This window comes from Hibiscus syriacus, unplaced genomic scaffold (assembly GCF_006381635.1).
Source record: "Hibiscus syriacus cultivar Baekdansim isolate YM2019G1 unplaced genomic scaffold, ASM638163v2 tig00110369_pilon, whole genome shotgun sequence".
In the NCBI taxonomy this organism is placed as follows: Eukaryota; Viridiplantae; Streptophyta; class Magnoliopsida; order Malvales; family Malvaceae; genus Hibiscus; species Hibiscus syriacus.
Window position 1 is genome coordinate 93663 of NW_024062706.1, and position 16323 is coordinate 109985.

A 16323-nucleotide genomic window follows, 5' to 3' on the forward strand; every position below is an offset into this window, starting at 1 on the left:
AAATAAATTAGTTTATTGATAACTCATTTACTAAAACATGATGAATAAATAACACTTTTAACACACATAATATAAGTTCAACAAATTTATCAAAAGATTTCGGTGATTAAAGTAAGTATTATTGATTTTTGAGATCATGAGTTTGAGCATGTATCTCTAATCTCTACAAGACACCCGTGTGTTGTAAATTATTAAGAAATATTATAACCATATATTAATGTTATAACCTAATATTCTGAACATTTATCAATCTTATAACCTAATTAATATAAAAATTTAATTTTTTTTAAAAGGATAATTGTCTTTGTGAGCCTCCTTTAGTCCATCCCTATCTATAGTCTAGAAACATAGTCAATAATCAAATCATTAACAATCACACGTGAAACTCAATTATGATTAAGATCTTTAAAATATAATAATATAGATATTTGATGATAATTTTTTTATATCTGTATAATTTTATTTAATTGAAGAGATTAATTTTTATATAAACTAGCAAAACAAATAGATGAATCACACTCGCAATTTACGCAAAAATCAGACATAAATCCTATCATCGTTTCTCCTCCTTTTAAGTATGGTTTGAGTTCAAATCCCATGAATACTTTCACTTGTGATATTTGCTTATCTAAAAAATATTTATTCGGAGATGTGTTAATTATATCAAAAATATTTAAAGATATATTATTAATATATTATATTTTGTATTTATGTATGGACATGAATAGTAAACACATGAAAATGGAATATGGAGCGTTGGAGGAGGGGAGTGGAGAACACGCACCAGCAGCCATTTACATTATTATAATGGGGGTTGCCCGCCGCCTATAACCAGCCAGGTGCTCCATGAAACTAGTAGCCCAGCCAGTAGGTCGGCTTTCAATTTAAATGCCATTTCAACCCTAATCTATGGCCATGGGTCCATCCATCCGTGCCTTTTTCCTATTTGTTTTTCTGCTTTGTTGTTGGCCACTGTTTTTAAACACCAAACTGCATGTCCTGCGCCGCCCATTCCACAGCCCTTTTTTATTATATTCATTCGTAATAAAGCAGTCAACTTTATTCAATTAAGTGAGAAAAAAAAAACTGGCTTAAGCATGTCAAGTATCTTATCTGGTAGATATATTAATTTCTGAATTTATGTTGCAATATTTATATGGTTACTGAAAACAATGTATTCTCTGTCATATGATTTTTTGTTCCAACCTCGAGGATCTGCAAAACCCACATGAGGAAAAAACATTAATTACTCTTTCCTAATAAATGAATCACCCTTGGTCCTTGCACATTGGAGTGGCTCTAAAATATTTATTTCTCCTTGTTTTATTTGGCTAGAATAGTAATTAATTGTTAAAAGAGGCCAAGAATAGTTAGGAACTCGAGACAATAGTTTATTCGACTTCCTAACTGTGCAAAAGAATCAATTCAGAAAACCCAAAACCCAACTTTGGATAATATTATAATACAATATCTCCTCAATTACCATATTTATCGGGAGTAGGCGTGTTAAGCTGTTTTTAAGGTTTTTATTATTATTATTAAGGTTGTCCTTTAATAAAAACATGTTAATATATTTTAATATATGATTAAAAAAATATTTAATGCCCCTACCTGTGAGTTTTAGTATAGTTGCAACATTATAGTAAATTATTCGATTAAAAACATATTTGATGCAGTTTTTAAGTAAAATTTAAGAAATAAATTAGTCTAATTTCTGGTGCTTTTTTCCTTAATACTTTGTCACGGGCAAAGACTGACTGCCATCCTTGGGAGTGAAAACAAGTGGGAGTTAAGAGAGAGAGTGGTTGAGATTAAAGAACAGAGAGATAGCCTGATTCTACCCGTATTAAAGAAAAACCTAGATTAAATCAAGTTAAAAGGGATTTTCAAGTCCGCGAGCGTCTATAAAAGGGGCTCTAAAGGTTAATGTTTTTCACATAGCAAAGAAAGAGCATAGGAAAAGAGAGGCTGAAAAAAGGCAGTGCTGAAAAAGAATGGGAGGCTGGGCAATTGCAGTGCACGGTGGCGCTGGTGTAGACCCAAATCTCCCAAAAGAAAGACAAGAGGAGGCTAAAAGGCTCCTCAAACGTTGCCTTGATATTGGCATCTCTGCTCTCCGCTCTAACCTACCCGCCATTGACGTCGTTGAACTCGTCGTATGTTCCCCTTTTCTTTTACCCCCCTTAACAGTTAATATATTTAACGATGGAGATAAGTTTAAAAATTAACATTCAGATTTCACTTTTTTGCTGTCTTTTCTTCTGGGAAATAAATTTTGGGTTTTGTTTTGGTGTAGGTGAGAGAATTGGAAAGCGATCCTTTGTTTAACTCCGGCCGTGGGTCGGCCCTTACAGAGAATGGAACGGTGGAAATGGAGGCCAGCATTATGGACGGCCCGAGGAGGCGTTGCGGCGCTGTTTCCGGCTTAACCACCGTTAAGAATCCAGTCTCCCTCGCCCGACTTGTCATGGAAAAATCACCACATTCGTATCTGGGCTTTTCGGGTGCCGAAGAGTTTGCCAAGAAACAGGTTCGTAGTTTGGTAAAGATCCCACGTTTTTAAATGCTTTGGAATCTCGGGTTCCGTTATCCACGTGTTAGTGTATCTGAGAGTGACAGAAGACAAGTTTTGTGTCTGGTTAGATTAATGGGTTGGACTTGTTGCAGGGCGTAGAGATGCTGGACAATGAATACTTCATTACCGAAGATAATGTTGGGATGCTTAAGTTAGCAAAAGAGGCCAACTCAATCCTGGTAAACATACGTTTAATATTCAGATTACTTTCCTTGAGATTAATGCAGCAGCGGGATAAAGGCTAACGTTTTCTACTTTTCTCTACTCTTTAGTTTGATTATCGGATCCCGACGATTGGCACCTGTGGTGCTGGCGCCGCCATGGACAGTCCTTTGCAGATGAACGGACTCCCAATCAGCGTCTACGCCCCGGAGACAGTAGGTTGCGTGGTTGTTGACAAGGCGGGCCGATGTGCCGCTGCCACCTCAACCGGTGGGCTCATGAACAAGATGATTGGAAGGATAGGTGACTCGCCAATTATCGGTTCGGGAACCTACGCATCCGAGCTATGCGGGGTGTCGTGCACCGGAGAAGGCGAAGCAATCATCCGTAGCACACTGGCGAGGGAAGTATCGGCGGTGATGGAATACAAAGGGTTGAATCTGCACGAGGCAGTTGATTATGTGATAAAGCATAGGTTAGATGAAGGCAAAGCGGGGCTCATTGCTGTGTCAAAAGACGGCGAAGTGGCTTGTGGGTTTAACACCACCGGGATGTTTAGGGGCTGCGCCACCGAGGATGGGTTCATGGAGGTTGGCGTGTGGTGAACGTCCTTAGAGAGTTTCGCTTTTCCGGTGGTTTTATTGGTAATGTCAGTATCTCTAGTGTGTAATTGAAATTCCACCAATAATAAATCAGGATATTTCATTTCACTGAATCATGACAAGCTTTGACGGCTGAGATTCTTATCAAAGGAATTAAAATCTTGAAAGGGAACTTAATCGGGACACCCAAATATGAAAAAATTAACCTTCGATATTTATCTTTGCTTTCAAAAAGTTGCCATATTACCACATGTTTCTGTCGGCAGTGGCCCCATTGAAAACAGCCACTAAGAAAACTCCAACTGACTTCAATGGGCATAATCTTGTATGGATACTCGAACTATGTCCCCTTAAGTATGTGTTTTACATATTGACCGCTAATCCCATTTCCCATCCTTAGCTGGCTCGAATCCACCAAACAAAACAGTGAAAAATTATGTTTTTAAATCAAAGATTCAAACATGTGACATTTCACTTTGCCACTAGAATCCAAACTCTAAAACGACAGCTACCAAGTGGCCCCGAAACATGAGGTGGTTAAATTTATTTAGTTAAAGCACGACACGTGCTGTTTGTAAACACACTACTTTAGAACTAGTGGGACTAAGTATTTGATTAAATCTACTTGTGGGGATATGCATGTATCTTGATAAAGCAGTAAAATCCAATATGAACTTCTTGTTCAACATTGAGGTCCATACATAAACCATGGCATACATCATGTATAGTACATGGAAAAAAAGGGAGCATTTGAAAGCAGCAGCAGCATCTGTTTCTGATTATTTGGTAATCCAAACCCATCAATAACAATGACCACATAACACCATGCCATCCATCTATCTCCTCTGAAAAAATTGTATTTTTTGAAGTTTAAATCAATTTATATAATTATCTGTAATAGGTTATATTGAATAAATTAAAATTTTGAATATCAACATGCATAATTATAGGACTCCAGTTTATAAGGTAAAGTTTCGAGATATGAGTTTTCTTACGGCTTCCACAACTTCTATCATGGAAAAAGACCTCATTTTCCATATATATCGAGTACGCCGCAGCATAAATAATTAAATATCCAAGGTCCAAGGAGTCAATACCTACCACTAAATATTACTTAGTGCTGCCAAAGTTAAGCAAATGTTACTTTAGGTCTTTCTATAATTTTTCTACCAAAACATGTGGGCTGCTGCTGCTGCTGTTTGATTCCAAGAAATAGACTGGAATCTTGGACCACAATACACCCGGTTAGGTCTTTTTCTTTTAAATTTACCTAATTTTCTAATAAAGACTCGTGACAGAATCTTGCACCAAATCCACGTCCCTCCAATCAAACTGTCCCAAATTTTCAAAAGCTACCTTAGTTTAATCATCAGAAGAGGGTATCATAAAAAAGAAAAACAAAACAGATACAACCATGTTCGGTATATACCGCTGATTTTAGATGGTCCTGCAATTTCAAAATTTGTGAAATTATATATTCAAGATTCATACCAGATTCTTTCACCTACTCCCATAATGTAATCATCTTTCCGTTTTCCAAGTGAACTCCCCCAGTTTTGTACTCTTTTAACTCGTTTTCTTTTTAATAGTAATATATTAGTGGAGTACTTCAATACTTTTACAAGTTTTTGTAGCAATTTAAAACTTTGCACCGAAAATCCAACTGATTTTGAGTTTCTTTTCAAACTAAACCCAAATAACTGTGTCAGCATAGATATTTGGTTTAGGTGAGGTCCCTACCGCGAACTATTAATAAGCTGAAGATTGATTCCAGGTGCAATTTCTGAATCTTAGATTCTGAGTTCATATAAGCATTTTATTGTTTATCCTATGCATTAGTATGAATACAAAGAAGTGGTGTAACATTTAGAACCTATAAGCATCTGAAACAAAAGATGATAGAGAAAAGATGAACAATTATGAGAAAGGAAGGAAGAAAAGTGGTTGGAGAATGGTTAGGGTTGAAGTGAAGGAAAGCGTCGGCTAACATGTCTCCAGTCTAACCTGTGCTGGAGTGGTGAGATGAAGCCCGTCTGCTTCCAGAGAAAGTCCCTTGGCGTCCAAGCTTTTCACATTCCCAAGCCCTATCTTTATTTGGGCTCCCTGTCCTGATGCTATAACCACCAGTCAAACATTTTCTCAACGCCTTTAAACAAATATTGTTAATTTCTTTATTAGTCTATATAAATATAATACAATGTCTATTTAAAGATAATTATCAACTATATGATATTGAATGCTTAAACCTCTTACATTCATGTTATTCAAACTATAGACCTCAATAAATAAAAATTATTCCTTTACTATTGAAGTCGTTTGATTAGTGCACAAATATTGTTAATTAACTATTAATTTAGTTGATATTATTGTTGTTATAATATTTATAAATTTCTATTTTTAATATATTTAAATTTAATTATTATTTTGTTTAGGGTAGGGATTATCTTTAATTGAAACATTATAGTTTCTACCTTCAAGAAAGTTAATTGTTAGAGCAAATGATATTGGCTATACTCTTAACTAAGGGAACATACAACGGAAGGCTCTATTCAGGGTTCTGAACCCATTCAACCGCGACTTTGCTGTCGTTTTCCACAATGAGCGAAAACGCGAGAGAAAGAAATACAACAGTGGATATCGAAAAATTGAGTCTGGCAGATATCCAACGGACGATGTTCGTGGATAACCTGAGCCGCCGAGTATCTAGAAGTGCTCTGTGGGAGCTCCGTAATCATCATGAGAAGGTCACTAATGTTTTCATTCCGTTAAACAATAGGAAACCTAGATACAAAAATTCGACTTTTGCGATCGTTCGATTTGCAAAGGCGGACAATTTGGAAAGAGGAATCAAGGGATTAAGTAACACAAAAGTAGATGGAAAAATCATTTTGGTTTCGAAGGCTTATCCCAGTGTTTCAAGAGGTAAAAATAGGATATTTCAGGCGTCAGAGAAACCAGGGTCTGGGAAAGGAGGTTATAAGCGCAAGAATACAAAAAGGCTATAAAAAATATACAATTCAAAGGATACAAGAACTTGTAGAGAGGCTCTTCTGGTGATTCAGAAGCCTCTGGAGTCGGATGAAATGGTGGTTTCAAATCTTACCCAAGAAGAGGTGTCATTCGATCCCTCGGTCTTTTAGAATTAAAACTTCCTACTAAGAACTCGGAATGGATCGACTTCTCCCTAGTTGGAATGATAAATAAATTATTTGACTTGAATTTTGTTCAGAAAGCTTTACATAGTGATGGTATTAAAGTATCTATGGTTAAATCAGAAAATGACCACAAGACGTGTATTATTAGATTTGAAACCATGAAGGATAGAGATGAGGCGTTGTCAGTAAAAAAAGGAAGCTTTGTCTTACTAGTTTGATCATATAGCCCCGCTTACCAATGAAGAGGGGATTCCCTTATTGTTCTTTTTGGTATCATTACTGAAAGTACCTCTTCATTGTTGGCATGTAAGTTCTTTTTGCAGTTATAGGTAACAGATGGGGATCCTTTGTTTTCTTGGATAATTCTACAAGAGACAACGAAGACTTTTCAGTGGCCAAAATGGTCATCAGAGCGGTTAGCCGTTTCGACATTCCTAATTCAATCAAAGTTCGCTTTAAGGGTCGCTTTCGTTATCAAGATTATGGTAAACTTCAATCATCAAGTTTACAATGAAGGTTCTCAGATGATGAGTGAAGACAACTTTGCTGATGCATGGCCAGATTTGGAGGATAGGAAAGTAGATGAGTCTCTCTTCTGGTCAGAAAGAATTACCGAAAAATTCCTAGCAACTGTTCAGTGTAACGGTGAGGAGGACTTGAATCGTCAAGATAATTCCTTAGTTAGGGGATCAAGTTTGAACCCCGAAACCAATTCCCTCGATTCTAGTGAAGATGGTGTAGCATACATGCATGGGGTGCTTTCCGAGAGTAATGACTTTGAAGTCTCTTGTCGTGTTAGGTTTGGTTCGAGTCAGAGGGGGGGCCTACCCGTACAAGGTCAATTTAATAAAAACAAAGGCGATCTAGCTCTAGTATTGGGCCAATATGATTATAATCTTCACAATAGCCCAGAGGAATTCGGGATAACAAAGAACCCAACGATGGTAGCTCAACAGGATTCTCGTGAAGGGAATGTTTGTTCATTTAATCAAGTAGCTCAAAACTCCAGCTCAGTTGAAGCTGTTCCAGACACTTTTGAAGGTCTTGAATATTTAGAGGAAGGCGTGTTAAACGAAAATTGCATTTTGGAAAATTCTGAAAACCCTCTTAGATTATCCCCAGAGTAGGAGGTAAATCTGGAAATCCTCTCTCGTTAGAATTATGGGAAGGAATTATTTTAACGCCGTGCATAGAAGACAGTTGAGGATGAACATCCGAGAAGCTCTGGATTTCCCATCTCTCATGGAATAGGCCTGATATTGTTCACTGTTTTTCTCCTTTAACCGGCTCAGCTGGGGAACTTTTGAGATTGTGGAATGAAGATTTCCTCTTGACCGAAAACAACTAGTCTCGAAGAATTTCATAGCTATAATCGGTACTCTGAAAGAGATTGATTGACGATGCGGGTTTCTCCATGTCTACGGTCCCTCCGTAGATTCAGAAAAACGAGAATTTTGAGAAATAATAAATTGTAATGTCGTAAATAAATTATACTAACTCTATCCTATAAAAAAAATCTTTGACGATGATTATTTTAAATAAATTGTATTTATAAAAGATATCGTTAAAACTACTTGATCGAAAGTTTTTAAAATATATTTTTATATTTTTATCGATAATAAAATTTAGATAATAATTAATCAAAATTTAAAAAATAACTAAAAAATTAATAATAAACGCAATTTTTTAGACAAGTGGAGTATCATATATCATTTAATTATTAGTAAACTTATAAAAGTAATGACTGAATTTTAAAAATTATTGAACAAATCTTTCTATTAATCTACCGATAGTGTAGATTGATGCTAGGAAGATATTAATATAAAAAAGTTCAACCTAGTTAGGCATGTAAACGAACCGAATGTACACGAACGGAGTTATGTTTATGTTCGTTCATTTAATAAATAAACGAACACGAACATAAACGAACAATTTTTTATTTTGTTTATGTTCGTTCATTAAGGAATATAGTTTGTTCATGTTCGTTCATTTAAATGATAAACGAACATAAACGAACACATATGAACGAACATAAACGAACATAATAAATGAAAATAAACGAACAACACAAACAAAAAAAAATAAACTTATTCGAACACAACAAATGAATGTAAAAAAAAAGTAAACAACAAAAATAACAACTTAAAATTCATTAATATAACCTGCAACTTTAGAGTTAATTTGTTCGAATACGACAAAAACATACATAAATCATAAATAAGTTATATGAACATAATAAAGTCTTAAAGTTAATTTGTTCAACAAAACAATCTTCTTGAAATCCAAACAACTTCAATAATCTTCGTAACATATTCAACTTGCCCTCTGTTCGAACATAAATGAACGAACATATAATCTAACGTTCACAAACGTAAATGAACGAACGACCTCTTTGTTCGTGTTCGTTCATTTAATTAAACGAATGCAAAGCTTGTTCATGTTCGTTCATTTAATAAATAAACGAACATAAACTAACTTCCCGCCGCACGGTTCATGAACGGTTCGCTGAACGTTGTTCATTTACAGGCCCAAACCTAGTGGAAAGAGAAATTATAACGGATTAAAATACAATTGGTTATAAAAAGAAAAAAAGTTAATAAAATCCAAATTTATTAATTAATTTCCCTCTCAATAGTCCAAGACATATATTCATAATCTGAAATTCTGCCAACTTGTATTACATTAATCTCCACCGACATCTGTCAGCGTGGAAATTTATTAATATACAATTGGTTACATTAATCGTCCGAAACAGTTTTTAAATGACTTTTCGTGATCCGATGCTAAGGTAGCCAATCCCGATTCGGGATCAACCAGCGAGTTTATTTCAAATTTTATAAGTTTTGCAAGCTGCTAAGAAAGTAGCTCAAAATTCCTGCAAATATATATTTTAATTTATGAAGAAAAGAAAACCAAATGGCATGATACTAATACCTGGAAAATTGGGAGCATAGGAGCCTGCAGATCAGAACGCCAATCATGGAAAAACCTCTTCAATCTGCCTCCGTACAATTCAACATCTTGTTTATGTATTGTATCAATCTCCCCTTGGTACCAAAGCATGGCTTTATATCCTCCTCCACTCTGCAACGCCAGTCGAGCCCTCTTCACCAGCTGCTCATACAAGAACTCCCCTTTTTGCCACCGGCTGATACTGGTCCCTCCAATGGCGCAAGTCACCGATCCCACCAGCCCTATGTTGGGGTCCTTGGTCAATACAGCATTGGCGAACGGCATTCCGGGTCCAATACCATTTGTTTTCTTGGCATCGATGTCTGCATGGATTGGCTCCCGGGCTTCAACCCATGTCATGTTCGCACTCAGCTTGAACATTGAAGGGTTGGGTTGGCATTGTGGAGGAATGTCACCGTCCCATCTCGGGATCCCCGTCGCGCTGTCATTGGCGACCCCTCCTCGACCAGCCATGTTGCTTTGTCCGGCCAGGATGATTATGTTTAACCTCTTTTGAAGTATATTTAACCTCTTTTGAAGTATATTTTGACATGTTATAGGTGTGGCGTGAGCCACAAGAGCCAAGAGAAGGAAGGAAAGCATATGGATGTACTGAAAAAGATGATATCTTTTAGATCATTTCTGCTTTGGACTCTCATTTAGATATTCGATTTGCATTCGTTGATAGTTTTTTCGCGTCGCTCGAGTATGATTTGCGGTTTTGTCGGTGATATTTCAATAGCTTAATCCTTTTTGTTGTGTTTTTGCTGATCCGATCAAATATGTTTGTATCTATCTTTGTCCGAGATTTTTTTATTAGATTTTTAATCTTTCATTGTATGGTTCTTATGGGATCTTAAGTTTCTAGTTTTGTTTCAAAGATTATAGGAAATTATCCTAATTATGTACTTAATTTATGATTGTAATTGTAAATCTTTATTGTAATTTGAGATATTTCTTATTTTAAATAAAAATTAGTTAATTGTATAAAAATGTACGATATAATTATGATAATATTAGAATAGAACTTATTTAATCACATATGGTTTGAATATAATTAAAATATTTTAAATATAATTATGATAATATTAGAAAAATAAAGGTAAAGACACTATCAATAATATACGAACTATGGGTGCCTATGCCATGGCATGGCACTGGCAGTGATCAAGTGTATTTTATTCCAAAGCTAACACGATAATTAAGCTGATAGCACCGCCAGTCCACTTGGCACTTCTCATTTTAAATATATTTAAGCATAGAATCTAATCAATTATGATTAGAACAACATCCTTGGTTATTGTTAAAATATATATATATATATATATTAATCTTCTAACCTCGAGTTTGTATATAATCTAAATCTTAAAATTGGATCTCAAAATTTTGATTTGATCAAACCTGATCATCATTGAATGGTTTTTTTAATAAAAAATTAGTATAAATTACATTCTCCTACTTGTAAAATCTAATTGATATTATTTAATTAGTACTAAAACTGAACCTTCGAGGAATGGAGCTCAAACAGTGAAATTAGAGGAGCAGCAGTACTTTGTAGGCAATTCAACTGCAACTGAAAATTCAGACCCGAAAAGAAAGAAAAACATCGACGCACTGCTCTGTCATCGATATGAGTCGAAGAAAAAAGCGACAAGTTTTCCAACCAAAAAAGAAAACAGGAAAAAATGGTAGTTTTAGGATAAATTATCACGTGCAGTAAATGGTAGTTTTAGGATAAATGATCACGTGCAGTACTATTGTTTATTTCTATTCTCCACAGCACAATCGAATGACATAACCAATCGAAACTAAAAGAAAATGTAATATATGTTGAAAGATTATTGAAAAGATGGTAGGCAGTGAGCATTAATTTGATCCCCCGCAAGCATTTGAACTACTTGGCTCATTGATGGTCTGTGATGTCTATCAGCTTCTGTACATTTGATAGCCACCTCTATTACCTTGTCCAATTCATTTCTGTCACAATCGTCGCCTATGGCAGGGTCCAATACCTCTTCAACCCAACAAGTTGTTCCAGAAGCTCCAATTTTCTTCCCTTTGACCCAAGTTTCTAACCTCTGCCGCCATTTCTCTCCATTGGTTCCAACAACGGGGACGCCCACACCTGGTTTCTTCCCTGTTATCATTTCCAATAGCACAATCCCATAGCTGTATATGTCGACTTTGGCAGTGATGGGAAGATTGTAAACCCACTCGGGCGCCATGTACCCTCTTGTTCCTCTGATCTTTGAGAAGCTCGACTCTCTGGGACTGTCCCTTGCCAGCAATTTGGATAGCCCGAAATCTGATACTTTAGGATGATAGGCAGAATCCAACAGTATGTTGTGAGGCTTGACATCACAGTGCAAGACCCATTCTAAGCACTCTTCATGCAAATAAGCCAACCCTTTGGCGGTGCCCACAGCGATTTCAAAAATTTTCTTCCAATCGAGTGAATTGTTCACGAGGTTGTCTGCTAACGATCCATTCTCCATGTATTCATACACCAGAAGCCTGTGCTTCCCCTCTGCACAGTATCCCCACATCTCAATCAAGTTCATGTGGTTAAGCCTGCCGATTGTGCTTACTTCTGCAAGAAATTCATCCTCTCCTTGATGAGCTTCGGCGTTAAGTCGTTTAATGGCTGCAATTCGTTGATCGGGCAAAACTCCCTTGTACACCACCCCACCTCCTCCTCGCCCGATCTCTTCACGAAAACCCCTCGTTGCCCTTTTCAACTCACCATATGTGAATCTTTTGAAGCCAGTTGGAGCGACGAGGTACCGGGATGTGGCCATCGTCGACAATGCGTCTGGACTTTTCCCTGTTTTATACAAGAAAAAAAACACTAGAGAGACGCAGATCATCTCAAGCAACCCTATTATAGAAGCGCACCAAATAATAACATTCAATGATCCGTGTCCAGTTTTCTTAACATAAGATGTTTCAAGCTGTTTTGTCTGCATGTTGGAGCAATTTAACTTTAAGTCTTCAACAGGTTTGTCGTAAGGGAATGATTTCGGGAGTTTCAAGTAAAGGGTTCCAACGTAGCTATTGTAACGATGACCATTACGCAATTCCCATTTTGAATAACAGCGATACCTACCATCTTCCGGAAAATATCGATATTGAAAAGCTTTACAACATGAAACCAAGCAATCCTTGACACACTCCTGGAAGGTGTAATTCCTGAGGATATCGTGATGGTAACCAAAGAAATTAACATGACGGAGTTCGACAAAGTTGAAATCATGATTGTTGCATGAAAGTTCAAACTCCGGTTCGCACCCATCGTTCCAATCCCTTTGGTTCTTCATCTTGAACCCTGGAGGACAACCACACTTGGGGCCCGAACCAGGATCATAGCTACATATACTATTCGGTCCACAGGCCCCGTGAATCCTACAGGAGTTGGACATAGCTTGCCATGTTACAAACCAAACCCCTTGTTGTTCTTCAAGACTGTATAATCTAAGGTTACCATCAAAATCAAGCGTTAATCTTCTCAAAGGTCCAAAACCGAAATCAGCTGATCTGAACTCTGTATTGTCAGAAGATAAAAAATAGCCTGAAGAATCCAACACTGCGATTTTGGAATCATTGTATCTAGTTCTTCCCTGGTGGTAGTCCAACATCGTAGAATCCGGCCAGTAGATGCTGGATGTCTCGGGATTATCCAAGACGAGACGAAGAACATTATCATTGTCAAACAACAACTTGTATTTGCCTGAAGAATAATCGGTTCGGCTTCGTGCTGATACGAGCTGTTTGTGTCGAGTGAGTGGTTGTCCAGGGAGAAGTGTATCAGTTGGTGAATCGAAGCTTTGCCAAAGAGTAAGATTGGTTCGAGTTTGGAGGACGAGGTTACCTGAATCAAGGAGTTTCAACTGTGACCACGAGTCTTTCATTTTAACAGTGTTGTTGCTCATCCAGATTATGGTCGGATCCTCATCAGCATCAGTTAGGATGATTTTGTTGGTTTTGAGTAAGGAAAGCTTGGACCGCTTTCCATTAACGGGGGTATCCCGGTTCGCCGTCCAAACAAAGGTACGACTGCCGTCCCGGCAGGGCTTGCTGAACCAGATGACGAAGCAATAAGCGTTTTGGCCGACGGGGGAAAAACCAGCAGAGAACATGCCATTTGCGGATACCAAAACATCATCTGGATTCTCCACGGACAAAGATGAACCTTGTCTTAGATATGGAACATCTGACGATGCTAACCCAATGAACAGGAAGAAAACAAGAGCCATCGATTTAAAACACTTGGCCTCCATGAACCTGTAAAATTCATGGAACCAACATGCCTTTTTTTTCCAACTGGTAATCCCTGTTTTTTGTTTAACTATTTGACTCTTCACAACCGGAGCAGTTGGAGATTGTGTTAATCAATTTCAAAACCGCGTGTTCCGAGTAGGGAGCTTGGTAGGCACATATTCCCATTGTCAATTGACTTTTACGCTGTGGAAATTTCATATTTTTTAATGCGAATTCAGGAATTTTCAAGTGTGTATGTCACTACCGAGAGAATAGTTTCCTTACTTTTTTTTAATATATATTTTCCACCGATGAAATTCTACGTTGTTTCTTTACTTGGCTCTTGGGATTTATTTTAACTAACATGCTCAACTTCAAATTATCTTGACTTGTACAATCTCAAATTCTATGTGGATCGTAAAGCCACACTTTTGTTGTATATAGGCCTATAAACGAACCGCACACGAACGGAGGTATGTTCATGTTCGTTCATTTAATAAATAAACGAACACGAACATAAACGAACACTTTTTTTTTTGTTTATGTTCGTTCATTAAGGAATATAGATTGTTCATGTTCGTTCATTTAAATAATAAACGAACATAAACGAACACGAACGAAAAAACATAAACGAACAACACAAACAAAAAAAAACTTATTCGAACACAACAAATGAATGTAAAAAAAAGTAAACAACAAGAATAACAACTTAAAATTCATTAATATAACCTGCAACTTTAGAGTTAATTTGTTCGAATACGACAAAAACATACATAAATCATAAATAAGATATATGAACTTAATAAAAGCTTAAAGTTAATTTGTTCAACAAAACAATCTTCTTGAAATCCAAACAACTTCAATAATCTTCGTAACATATTCAACTTGCCCTCTGTTCGAACATAAATGAACGAACATAAATGAACATATAATCGAACGTTCACGAACGTAAATGAACGAACGAGCCCTTTGTTCATGTTTGTTCATTTAATTAAACGAACGCAAAATCTTGTTCATGTTCGCTCATTTAATAAATAAACGAACATAAACAAACTTCATGCCGCACGGTTCATGAACGGTTCGCTGAATGTTCAGTTCATTTACCGGCCTAGTTGTATATACGTAATCTTTTCTTATGAACGAATATTTTTATTCCATATATTCAAATGATGTATTTATATGAATTTAAATGTAACAAAAAAAATAGTTACACACACTTACCAAACCCATATACCTATTTAATATTTCTTCTTATATTCAAATAAGGTACATCTAAAATCTAAAACAATGTTGAACGTGATCAAAATATTAGTCTATTTGATTAATAGTGGTTAAGTAGTATTAGCAATTTTTATCTAGGGTTCAAACCATATTCTTTCTTCAATTAAAAAAAGGTCCTCGGATGTAAATAAAATAGTTATATACTATTGTTTTCATAAAAATAAAACTAAAATTGAAATAAACAATGTTTAACAAGGAAAATGAAAGCAAACGAGACAACATATTCATAGACCACGGAACGGACCCTTATATTTTCAGATAAATAAACCTTAATTATTATTTAGCTTTATGATAGAAACCTTTGATGGTCCTCTTCAATGGCTCAGGATGTTTTAGGGTCCCTAGAAAGTTTTTTTTTGTGGGGGGGGGGGGCATCTAATCTAAGGGCACTTGGGCTTGCCCTTGGAGTTCTTCAAGTCCCTGTAACAAGGGCATTCATGCTTGTTCCCATATGTGCCTGATGGAACACATTTGCATTTCTTACAGCAAATCCCACAGTATTTCAAGCATCTTGCTTTAACCCCTGCCTTGGAGCACCTCGTCTTGCACTTGGAGCTGCAGGAACCTGCCATTGATCAAACCACTAACTCAACCATTAGCTTCACAGATAAATCTACATTCTAAAGACTGAATTTTTGGCTTGCTTTTCCATGCATAACCTGCCATTGACACCTCAAAGAGAGAGGGGCTGAGAATAAGAGAAACAAGCAGGAATGTAACAAGGACAAGCTTCATCTTCTTTGATCTATAGGAACAAAAGATAAAGCTCAAAAAAATCAAAGGGAGTGTAATATTGGTTGTGCTTTGTTGTGATACAAGTGGGTTCATTTATACGGGTAGGGATGGGTAAAAAGGTGGGGGAAGTTGTCTATAATTACCTAGGAAAAATAAGTAGGACCGATCAACTGCAAATTCCAGGTTGTCTACAAGGATAATTCGTGATCTGGTGGGGGTGACATTGATGAGTGTTGAATATTTGCTCGTTATTTCTATGATTTTATGGATTTATTGCTGTCGATTTGGTTGTATTATTCCTATTTTCGTGCAGGTCTCTACTTTCTAAAATTAGTGACAAAACGGGCTCATTCTATATTTTTTTATTATTTGGTCACGGCTGAAGACATGGGCACAACGCGGTCTGACATGGTAGTTTCTAGAAGGTCCAGTCAGCGGCGGTTTCTAGAAGATCTCCTCAGCACGCCTTCTGGAAGATGGACGAGCATAGTTGCATTAGGAGACTAGTTTAAAGTTTGAATTTAGAAAAAAATAATTATCTTTAAGATTATTTTATTTTCTTTGTTTATCTTTAGGTTTTGAGAGGCTATAAATACCCTTTTGG

General features: G+C 36.5%; 4 protein-coding genes across 4 annotated transcripts; 1 reads left to right on the forward strand and 3 right to left on the reverse strand.

Moving 5' to 3' along the window:
* The first annotated feature begins 1933 nt into the window (after positions 1-1933).
* LOC120121297 (probable isoaspartyl peptidase/L-asparaginase 2) lies at positions 1934-3452 on the forward strand. Its single transcript, XM_039140685.1, has 4 exons — positions 1934-2156; positions 2297-2530; positions 2668-2754; positions 2848-3452. Exons 1-4 carry the CDS (start codon positions 1995-1997, stop codon positions 3340-3342), a joined length of 978 nt encoding a protein of 325 aa, XP_038996616.1. The 5' UTR covers positions 1934-1994; the 3' UTR covers positions 3343-3452.
* Positions 3453-5174: 1722 nt separating this feature from the next.
* LOC120121301 (probable carbohydrate esterase At4g34215) lies at positions 5175-10049 on the reverse strand. The gene is made up of 3 exons (XM_039140689.1): positions 9429-10049; positions 5344-5463; positions 5175-5222 (listed from the first exon to the last, which is right to left on the reverse strand). Exons 1-3 carry the CDS (start codon positions 10047-10049, stop codon positions 5175-5177), a joined length of 789 nt encoding a protein of 262 aa, XP_038996620.1.
* Positions 10050-11220: 1171 nt separating this feature from the next.
* LOC120121293 (putative receptor protein kinase ZmPK1) lies at positions 11221-13826 on the reverse strand. Its single transcript, XM_039140681.1, has one exon. It carries the CDS (start codon positions 13721-13723, stop codon positions 11285-11287), a length of 2439 nt encoding a protein of 812 aa, XP_038996612.1. The 5' UTR covers positions 13724-13826; the 3' UTR covers positions 11221-11284.
* Positions 13827-15187: 1361 nt separating this feature from the next.
* Positions 15188-15771, reverse strand: LOC120121298 (snakin-1-like). Its single transcript, XM_039140686.1, has 2 exons — positions 15644-15771; positions 15188-15549 (listed from the first exon to the last, which is right to left on the reverse strand). Exons 1-2 carry the CDS (start codon positions 15717-15719, stop codon positions 15365-15367), a joined length of 261 nt encoding a protein of 86 aa, XP_038996617.1. The 5' UTR covers positions 15720-15771; the 3' UTR covers positions 15188-15364.
* Positions 15772-16323: the final 552 nt, after the last annotated feature.